The sequence below is a fragment of the Melospiza georgiana genome, chromosome 13, assembly GCF_028018845.1.
Source record: "Melospiza georgiana isolate bMelGeo1 chromosome 13, bMelGeo1.pri, whole genome shotgun sequence".
Lineage (NCBI taxonomy): Eukaryota > Metazoa > Chordata > Aves > Passeriformes > Passerellidae > Melospiza > Melospiza georgiana.
Window position 1 is genome coordinate 10,850,459 of NC_080442.1, and position 11,157 is coordinate 10,861,615.

At 40.6% G+C, this 11,157-nt stretch overlaps 1 protein-coding gene across 2 annotated transcripts; it reads left to right on the plus strand.

The window, feature by feature from the left end:
• Positions 1 to 1,340: 1,340 nt before the first annotated feature.
• On the plus strand, positions 1,341 to 10,741 carry HDC (histidine decarboxylase). 2 transcript variants are annotated; one of them, XM_058033486.1, is made up of 12 exons: positions 1,341 to 1,368; positions 2,173 to 2,345; positions 3,375 to 3,488; positions 4,235 to 4,357; positions 5,165 to 5,299; positions 6,198 to 6,341; positions 6,591 to 6,657; positions 7,404 to 7,566; positions 7,671 to 7,761; positions 8,927 to 9,025; positions 9,696 to 9,797; positions 9,980 to 10,741. In XM_058033486.1, exons 1-12 carry the CDS (start codon positions 1,341 to 1,343, stop codon positions 10,739 to 10,741), a joined length of 2,001 nt encoding a protein of 666 aa, XP_057889469.1. The 2 variants fall into 2 exon arrangements, with proteins under 2 accessions (XP_057889469.1, XP_057889470.1); XM_058033487.1 differs by lacking the exon at positions 8,927 to 9,025.
• The last annotated feature ends 416 nt before the right edge of the window (positions 10,742 to 11,157 follow it).

Here is an 11,157-nt window from a genome sequence, read left to right on the forward strand (position 1 = left end):
GTATCTATTTGCAGCAGAAGCTAGAAAAGGTTCCACACTGTTCTGTAGACAGTGTGTGTGGGAACAATGTAAAAACTTCCTAGAACTATGTGAGTGGTTGTGCTGCATTACAGTACCTGGGGCAGAGAATCAAAGCTGCTCTGGCAGCCAGTTCTCTCCTGTGACACAACAGCAAAACTGCTGGGAGGTATCAGACACAGGGTCCAGCCTGGCATCCTGTCTCCAGCAGTGCCAGCCCCAGGCAGGAGCCTAAGGTATGGCAAGAATTTATTGCATGGGAAATAATTTCCTGGCGCTTAGTCCACAAGTCCTACCTCGTGTCTTTTCCCAGGGCTGCCTGGTGCAGTGTGGAGCAAGTGAAGATGGATAAGGATTCAACATTGAGTAGTGTCAAAGACTGTGCTGCCACAGAGAGGTCAGGATGTGTTCTCAGGTCCTAAAACTGGAACGAGAGGCAATCTATAAGGCTGTTCTTTCAAACTGAGAATGATCCAAGTGGAGGACTTGGAGGAATTCTGGAGAGACAAGACTAAGTCCCAGTGCTTATGCATATCATACAGGAGAAAGGAAAGCACAGTGAGGGAAGAGGTGCCTTTTCCCAGCTCAGTGGTCTAGGGTGATACCCTTGGAGGAACATCATCGTGCTTAGTGTAACCTGCTCTGCTCTGATCTGAAGGGCAGGATATCCACAGAGGATCACTGCTGCTTCACATTGTACTTCTGGAACTGGCAAGAGCTGTGAAGCCTTTCCTTTTAGCAGCATGGACTGACAGCATAAGGACTGAACACTTGTGGGGATGTAGGTATATCCCCACAGTTGTGGGGAAAAAAGAGTTCTCAAAACAATTCTTAGGAAAAGTTCCTGTCTCCCATATCAAATCTGTTCTGTGCTGGTACCTTGTTTTCATGGCTACTGCTACCACAATGGCTGGCATAACATCTTTTAGCTTTTATTTGGTTTTGAAAGCTCTTGAACTTTTTCTCTCCCACAAGTCTCATGTTAATATGCCTTATATTCATGGCATGGATTACTGTGAGACTTCTGAAAAATTGATTGAAAATGGGAAAGTGCAGAGGCAGCTCCTCTTAGTGATACACTATCTTACACATCAAAAGAGCACAGATGAGAACATGAGAGATTGTAAAACCCCTCAGCTGGGAGGAGTTAGATAAACACTCACCAATGACCTGCCTGTTAAACCTTTTCCAGAATGTGTGAGTCTGAGAGATAAAGGGAGCTATAAAGGGGGAAGCAGCTGGCAGGGCACCAGACCAAACTGACCACAGCTCCCAAAAGGTTGTGGCCCAGATTTGAAGAGGTGCATTCCTAAGGAGTCAGCATGGAGCCTGAGGAGTACAGACAGAGAGGTGAGTGATCTGTGCCTCTTGCAAATAGGTAACATCTGCTCATGGAGATCAGCTGTTGTGGGGCTGGGAGTGATACCCAAAATAAGGATGGGCTATATCCTCTTTAAGTGTGCGCTTGGCCTTGAGACTTGGATCTGCTGAGGCAAAAAAATGTGTCCCAGGGTTGAGTTTAAATTCATGGATTTAGTGTCTGAGGGTAACTTAGCCTTTTTGGTCTTACATCTAAGATGCTGTGGGAAAGCTGCAAAACTGTAATTTTGAATAAACTTGTGCTAAGGGGTTGTGCACAATAGCTTTTCACTGGCTTCACATCCTGAGACTCCAGACTTGGACAGTTCTGGAGATGGAGAGCCAACCTTGGTTCCAGGGCTGCGGGAGATTGCCTTAAAAAGTGGAGAAAGGGTGTGGAGCAATGCAGCTGATTTCAGGGGATGCAAAAGCAGGTTTGCTGTAATCACAAGGAAGTGTAGGACATGAAAATTTAATACCTGTGAAATGCAGTTTCAGTTAATTTGTAGGCAAGAAAATCTAACCTTTCAGTAACCAAACAAACTGTACTTGTACCATGATTGTGTTTTAAAGGTACGTTTGAACTATTCAATAATGGCACTGAAAAAACCCTGTGAGGCTGTTTTAGAACATTATTGGATGGGACAAGTAGGGTGTAGGAGGGAGGAGCTGGGAGCAGTATTCTAATGCAAGTGGAATCTCTGTCCAATGCTAAGGACAGATTGTGTGGAGTGCCTGTACTGCTAGTTAGTGTTTCCATGACTGAAGCTGAAACCACTGGTTTGCCTCTTGCAGGGAAAGAGATGGTGGATTACATTTGCCAGTACCTGAGCAATGTGAGAGAGAGACGGGTGACTCCTGATGTACAGCCAGGTTACATGAGAGCCCAGCTGCCAGACTCTGCCCCAATGGACCCAGACAGCTGGGACAACATCTTTGGAGATATAGAGAAGATTATTATGCCAGGGGTAAGAAATAAAATACAATCATGGCAGGAAAAAGCCATTACTACCTGGGGTGAGCACCAAATCCCGGGAATGCACAGCTTCTGCAGAATATTGTTCTAAATAAAGTTCCCAAAAATGTTGCATTAATCTTATCTTAGATGTTATCTCCACAGTTGTGTTCCTAACTAATTTTAAGGGTTAGATTGTGAGTGTATTTTTAAACTACTTTGTATATAACTCATATTTGCTTATAGGGAAACAAATTCAGCACTATGAGAAAATCATTAGCTTCACAATGTCTCTACCTGCTGAACCATATAATCTTAATTTCAGAGATGTGGAAACTGGGCATAGCAAGGTGAAACAACTCTTGCCCAGCTTCATGCACATGCAAAGCTTGTTTCCTGTGCTTTGAATGTAAAAGTCTACTTCCTCTTGTACATAAATACTGCAGATTCTGCTAAGAGAATTCATATTACCAAATTGCATGTTTTATGTAAGAAGCTCTTTCAAAGCCCGTTCTCAAATTTTTTTGTAGATGTTTGCAGAAACTTGATCTGATGTAGGAGAGGCAATCAGATTACATGCACTTATAGCTGGTGTCTTACACACCAGCTCATTCAGGTGTATAGAAGGGTTTATATAGTTGTAAATTGCTGTGTGTAGCTAAAGGTAACTTGTTTGACAAAATGAGCAACGTTGTTGCAAGGATTCCCTTTATAAAGATAAGTATTTTGATAAATCTTTCTGCCTCTGGTCTTTCAAACACGGCACAACATTCTTTCCTGTTCAGAATCTTTGTCTGCCTGTTCAATTCAGATAAATGCTTTTGTTGTTATTTGTAATTTATCTGTTAATAATGCAGTGTTATCATCTGCTATGCTGCTCCCCTGTTGATATTATCTCTGCAGCTCTCTGCTGCAGATATATAGTTGCATGTATTATGTTGCTGTAATCCTTTTCTCTCATTTTAAACAGACAGGAACCACTACACCTCATGGAAAGTTTTGTGACATTTTCAGACTGAACTTCTACATAATTCTGTTCTAGGTAGTCCATTGGCAAAGTCCACACATGCATGCCTACTTTCCAGCTCTAACTTCCTGGCCTTCACTCCTTGGAGATATGTTGGCTGATGCAATTAACTGCTTGGGATTCACATGGGTAAATTTTTTAGGGCTATTTTAGACATTCCTCTCCTGTGTGTAATATGCAAGAGTAGGTCTTAATCATTCTTTCTTGTTCTCTGAGTCAGTATAATTATTTTTTTTAACCAAGTGTATGTTGTTGCATAAATGAAAATTGTCACTTAAAAAAAAAAACAACCCAAAAGAACATATAAGAACAAGCATTACCTAGCAGTAAGAGCTGAATGAAGAAAATATACTAGAAATGTCTGTTTTCAAATTCTTTGCATATCCCACTGAGCATTGTTCCTTGTCATCTGGTCTCAGTGCCAAAACTCTTACACAAGCAGCGTAAGCAATAGAGCAGCCACCAGCCATGACTGCAGGCTAGATTGGGCTCCATTCCAGTTCTCCTGCTCCTTTGAGAGAGAACACATTTCCTATTTTTCCTCTTGTGAAAATAATTGTTTGGTATCCTGGGCCAGAATATCTGCGTGTTTTGTATCCTCCTGCAGCAGCTACAGAGCACTACTTGCTTATGACTCTGCACACCACAGTAGTTTCTGAAGCCAGTGTTTTCCACAGTGCCAAAGTTGCCCAGATTTTTAGATATGTGTCTCTGTGTAAGAAAGTAGAAGCTCATAAACCTGTAAGAAATTGGTTGGTGTGGTCTCCATGCAGCTGTATCAGATTAGCTCATTGCCTCTCTTAGCTCTCAGTTGGACAAGGGATCAGTGCCCAGGGTGAATTACAGCCTGATTCTCCTTTTTCAATTTTTTCTAGGCCTCCAGCCCAGCCTGTACAGAACTGGAAATGAATGTGATGGATTGGTTGGCTAAAATGCTGGGCCTTCCAGATAAATTCCTGCACCACCATCCTGACAGTGTGGGTGGAGGAGTATTACAGGTAGGGCAGATTGGAGATGGTCTTATCAACATCTGTTTTCAAGTGAATTTCTCTCTGGGTGATAGTTTTACTAGAGACAAAACCAAAATTTTCTATATGGCTCTGAATCCAAATTTGGCAGTTTTTCCCCAAATTTTAGTATTAAATGTGGTAGATTATAGAATAGAAACTGCTGTTGCTTTTAGTACTGTGTAATGGACAAACAGCAGGTATTCTTGTGGTCTTTTTAAGGATAAATGAGTCAGATTTCATTTCTTTAATCTGCTTCTGATCTTTCACATCACCAAATTTTGCACTAAAATGATTCTTACTTAATTGGAGAAGGAATCCTTGTCACTATCCTTCTGCCACAGTCCTTAGCCACACAAGAAGTTTCTTTTCCTTTTTCTCATGTCTAATTTTTGTCTCTGAGAGGTGCAAGGTCAAGGCCTGAACTGTTACCTCCTTCCAGAAAGTGTAAGCAAGAGTTTCCTGGAATCAGTGCTGTTTTGTTATTATAAGGGGCTTTGATCATGTTTGTAATTTATGGAAAATAATATGTTTTATTTGTAGAACAAAAGGAAAATGTGGTTTATTTACTGCCCAGAACTCAGTGCTGAATATTAAAATCTACAGCAGTTAAAGTGCTTTGTTTTGTGTTGCTGGCCCAGAGAGCTGCTCATCAGCTAATGACTCTCCACTGCGTCAGAGAAATCAGGAGTAGCAATGAAAGAGGGGGTGGGCACTGGGCACTTCACTGATTTCTGCAGATCCCTGGGAAAACAGCAATGAAGTAGCAGTTGCAGTAAATGAGCAATGTCTTTGCAGAGCACTGTGAGTGAATCAACCTTGGTTGCACTGCTGGCAGCAAGGAAGAACAAAATTCTGGAGCTGAAGGTTTCTGAGCCAGACACTGATGAGTCCTCGCTCAATTCTCGCCTCGTCGCTTACGCGTCTGATCAAGTAGGTTCTGATGGTTCCAAGGAAGACAAATTGCTTCTGTTGTCTCACTCAGCCTTTGCCATGTGAAGTCACATTTCTGTGCAGCAGCACAGGAATGCCTCACAAGTGTGGACCAGTTCCCCTGCTGCTGCTTTCTGCAGATGGGGAAATGGAATCAGTGTGAGGCGAGGTTTTTAGGGCCTTGGCAGTCCTCAAGAGATTGTTTCACATGACTGAGTTCTGCATTTCCTTCCTGTTTTTCACAAAGCCTTGATCCAGGAACTATGTGCTGAGCTCATGCTGCTTCATCTCGTGTTTCTTCCCAGCCTCTTCCCCTCACAGACAGGCATGCTCAAGGCACTGGTACCTGAATGCTGCTCCTGGCTGTGGGCTCCACTGTTGGCTTTTGCCAGAAAACTTCTTCTGTCCTTGGCCTCCTGAACTGGGCATTACATTCCCCTGGGAAAACTACCACAGGAGAGACATCATGCTCATTCTCTCTTAGTCTAACTAAAAGGACTGTATCTTCTAAAGTGTTTTGCTCTATCCAGAAGTAAACACACTTCAGGGGATTCATCTTCTTATGGCAGGGAGGAGGGAATAAACTGAGGTTGATTCATTGCTAGAGGCTCCTTTAAGAGCTGAGTTTTGATAAATGTCCCTCCAAACACAAGATGAGGATGCCTATTATTATATTTTAGAAACCAGTACCCAAGTAAATGAAGCATTCTTTGGAATTACAGGGTACAGTTTCTTACAGTTACTCACAAAGAAGATGCTTTCAGATTTGTATAAATAGGGATTACAATAAGGTTGTTATCTCTGTATTTCTTGCCACCACTGTCTTTAATAAAGCCATAATTTATCACAGCTGTTCAGTCTCAGAGCTTGAATTCTTACTGTTTTTCTTATTTTAAAGGCACATTCCTCTGTAGAAAAGGCTGGCTTGATTTCTCTTGTGAAGATAAAATTTCTGCCCGTGGATGAGAACTTTTCCCTCAGAGGTGAAACTTTGAAGAAAGCCATTGCAGAAGACAGAAAGAAAGGCTTAGTGCCAGTCTTTGTATGTTCAACTTTCTGGTTGGGGGTATTGACATAGTGTTATATTCTTAATGTCAACATGAAATTACATATAAAAATTTCTTTTTGTGTTGAAATACATTAGCTGAAGATTCATATGTATACAAGAATTTCTATTTTATTAAATTAAAAGTTTAAATGTTTTGACTGCTTGCAATAAACGGCCCAGTTTTGAAGTGCTGCATCCATGTATTAAAGAAACCAAATCCATTATAACAGATTTTTTTTCTAGGTTTGTGCAACTTTGGGAACAACTGGTGTCTGTGCTTTTGACAATCTCTCAGAACTGGGTCCAGTTTGTAAGTGTCTTTTTTTCCCCCTGATTTTGCTCTATGAAAGTATCTAGAGGATACTCTAGTATCTAGAAGATACTCTTAGATTTTTCATGCCAAAATGAAGGAGAGCAGAGTGCTTCAGACATGTCTTAGGGATGGCTGAAATCAGTACAAGACTGCAGTGATTTCTGTAAGATTAGATTAGGATGCTAAAATACATTCTATTTGAGATGGATGAAATTTGCCAACTGATAAATCTTAATTCAGGAAATACAGACTGTGTGGTAATGTTGTAGGATGGACACATTAATATTTAATCTAGCAAAGGAGTTTTGAAGGTAGATTCTGGTAGGACATCCTCTGGATCAATCAGTATCACAGGTAATTTTGACATGGTTGCAAAGTCTATTCCAGCATAAATTCTGACCTGTAGCTGCTGAAGACCAGAGGAGCTTTCTCTTATGGGTCAGAATGTGGCTTCTATTTCTGGGTCCTTTTTTGCTAGCCACTATATCTTTATTTTGGCTTTGTGCAGCTGAGGGGTACTGGGGAATTTCACTTAGTGAAAGGGTGGGTGAGAAATCAAATGTTAAAAAGATAGCGTTATCCTATATTTTAGCATTATGGATTCACACCTTTAGAATAAAACTAGACTGTCAATTGCTTGTCAGCCTCCTCCAAAACACTGCACCTAGTTTGCAGAGAGGAGAGATTAACATGCACTTTGATTCCCTATATCCCTTACATAACAACAGTCTCAATTCCAACAGGTGATGCTGAGGGACTCTGGCTTCATGTTGATGCTGCATATGCAGGAACAGCATTTGTATGTCCTGAATTTCGGTTGTTTTTGGATGGAATTGAATATGCAGATTCCTTTACTTTTAATCCTTCTAAGTGGATGATGGTCCATTTTGACTGCACTGGATTTTGGTGAGTATAGTCAAAACACAAACAACACCAAAAGGATAACATGCAAATTGCGAAGTTTTTCTCTGCACTTACTTTGCTAAATCTACTTCTTTCTACAATCATAGGGTTAAAGATAAATACAAGTTGCATCAAACCTTCAGTGTTAATCCTGTCTACCTCAGACATGCCAATTCAGGAGCTGCAATTGACTTCATGGTAAGTTATTATTTAAGCTGATATTTTGTATTGCCTATAAAATTTTCAATCAGACTGTGAAATTCTTCTCACATTCTGGAGTATGTTTATCTTATTGCTGGTCTTACTATGTAAACCAAATTATACTGAGATCCTAATGCAGAGAAAATAGAAAAACTTTGCAGTAAGCTCTGGTTATGAGGATTAATTAAAAAATTGCTTTCAGATTGAAGTACTTAAGATTTTTACACAGGTGCAGATCCAGCCTTGCCTTTCGAATGCAAAGGGTCATTTCTGTTTATTGTGTTGCTGAAGTAATTCCTACTGATGCCATTTTGGCTGGATTTCTTTTATCTGTGTATGTAACAAAAGAGAGAAAGGAGTAAGCAATGGAAAAGCCATGCTCTGAAACAGCAGGAGAATTAATTACATTTTTTCTTCAGATTAAAGAATTCATAAGAGGCATTTCACTGCAGATACATCTTACAGCAGATTTCAGTACAGTAATACAAAGGAATATTCACTGCCAATTATTTCTGCTATGATCTCACCCTAGTCCTGAAAAGATAATTGTTTTCTTGAAATCAATAGTGCTTTTCACTGGAGTGGAGACAGGGAGGGATGGAAAAAAGGATATTGAGTCCCTCTTGTGGTGAAATTGGATTCTGCACGTGGTTGTGCAGCTTCCCTAAAATATTCCTTTACATGTTTTCTCACTCTTTTCCTTGGAATAGGTGTTACTTTGTTTGGAACTGCCTACCTCAGTATCAAATCTTGCTGTTTATAATTGATTTGGGAAAATGTTCAGGAAATTACAGGAGTTGAAGCCAGCACTAGTCAGTCCTAAAGTGTAAATGGCCGCATCTTGAATTGATTATGCTCTTAAATGCAAAAAGTTGTTATAAGCTTGTAATTAATTTAAAATTCTAAGCATATCTAAGCCATAAATCATCTAAGCCATAAATTAAGGGGAATAGCCAAAATCTTATTTTTGCAAATAATTTAAAAATATGGGGACGCATTGTTTCTTTGATGGCTGTTTCTTAGGCTTAGCAGATTTTCAGTAATATGACACTATTCATCTCGAGAGAGGTCTCTGACCTGAGTCTGAAGCAGGAGATGTAGCAGTGGAAGGAGAACTCACCTTTCTGTTGTTTCTGCACTCACTGATGTTCTGTTTCCACAGCACTGGCAAATTCCACTGAGCCGTCGATTTCGTTCTCTCAAGCTGTGGTTTGTGCTTCGTTCCTTTGGGGTGAAAAAGCTTCAAGCTCATGTCAGACAGGTGTGTGAGTTACCAGAGTGTTTTATGTTCAGGTCTTGGTGGGTGAGATTAGTACACTCAGAGATGCAGAGAGGAGTAACAGGAATCCTCTCACATGCAACGCTGGTGTGCCTGCTGGTTTTACTCTAAAATAATCTGTAAAGATTGACTGTGCAGACAAAACATTTCCTGTCCCCTTCTTGACAGCACTGGACAATGGAAAGGGACTTGATCACTGCCTTCTGCACTTTGCTGAGCCCTAATTTGCAGAAGCTTTCTTTGAGGTCAAGTGGCAGCTGTTTGGGGCGGGCTATGATGAATAACTGAGCCTACCACTATGAAAATGTACAGGCTTCAGTCTCTGATGGAGTGTAAATAGGAAGGGTCACATTGTGGATCAGTGGTTACTGCAAAAGGACTCTCATATGAGAAGGCACATTCTCTTTTCAAACCTCCTATAGAAAATCCCTGTGGATAGGCTAGTTACTCATGTTCATTGTCAAGGCTTTGGGCAAATAGAGACAGACTTTAAAATTCTCAGCTTTGATGTAATTTTTCTGTTTGCTCTTATTCATGCATTTGAGTGATGTGTTACTTAGTAAGGAAAGGAATTCCTTTTAACTACCCAGTTTAGCATCTTACCAGCGGGTTTGTGACAAACAGATAACTTTTTTTCCTCCCTTAATTGTAGGGTACAGAAACAGCCAAATTCTTTGAATCCTTGGTTAAAAGTGACCCACTCTTTGAAATTCCTGCCAAGAGGCATCTTGGGCTGGTTGTATTTCGCCTAAAGGTAAAGATTGGCCCCTTTGCATGTCCCTTTGGAATGAACTGACCACAGCTGACCTCTCCCCAGACATGAATAACTGTGAATATATTTCCATTTAAGAATTTGTGATTGCAATTCTGAGATATGTTCGGATGTCACTGGAAAATCTAACTATAGTATTTTTTTATTATTCATATTTAAAACAGGGTCCCAATTGGCTGACAGAAAAACTCCTGAAAGAACTGAGCAGTTCTGGCAGGCTCTTCCTCATTCCAGCAACCATCCATGACAAGTTCATCATTCGCTTTACTGTGACATCTCAGTTCACAACCAGGGAAGATATCCTGCAGGACTGGAGCATCATCCAACACACTGCAGCCCAAATCATCAGCCAGAATTATGGCTTGCACTGCATCAATTCTGGTGATGGGGCAGGAATCCCCACTACAATAGTTCAGCCTACTTCTGATGCCATTAATAATGTTCCTCAGCTTTACTTAGATGGAGGGAAATACAAAATACCTCCCAGAAAAACAGTAGTACAGCCTAAGAAATTATCAGTAAGTCCCAGTAAGTGTGTGATTAGTCAGCAGGTGAAAGGTCAAGAGGATCCTCTGGATGACTGTTTTCCAGAAGATGTCCAAAATGTTACCAAACATAAGTTAACCTCTTTTTTATTCAGTTATTTATCTGTTCAAGGCAAGAAAAAGACAGCACGTTCCCTTAGCTGCACCAGTGTGCCAGTGACTGGTAATCTGGAGCAGTGTAACCCCAAAGCAGCAGCCACTGACAAGAAGGAGCCTCGTGCAAATGCCAGAGTTCTTTCCAGGCTGCCTGAAGACATGATGATGTTCAAAAAAGGTGCCTTCAAAAAACTAATTAAATTCTACAGTGTCCCAAGTTTTCCAGAATGTAGCTTTCAGTGTGGCCTTCAGCTGCCTTGTTGTCCTCTGCAGGCCCTTGTTTAACAAGTAAGAGAGCTTGGTCCTTAGAAAGAGAACCAAAGTTTGCTTATTCACATGCAATACTACATGTTCTTTTGCTCAAAATGTAAGCTGTGGCAATGACCACTGAGAAAATGCCTGTGCTTTTACTGGTGAAAACCTCATGTATTTATAGATTAAAATATCAAATAAATCTCATAGGCCTATAACATGAAACCTTCTGTTTTGTAGACTATGGTAAAGAAAATGCCAATTTCTACCTTACCAGAGCTGGTAATGGACAGTTTCCAGCTGGTAGGCTGGAACCACTTTGACAGAGTATGCTGGCCCCAGGAGGTGATAAACATTCCAGGTTTCCATTTGCATCTCTGGTTTTTGGTTTTGTGGTGTTTTTTTTTTTTTTTTTTTTTTTTTTTTTTTTTTTTTTTTGGAGGAGGAGG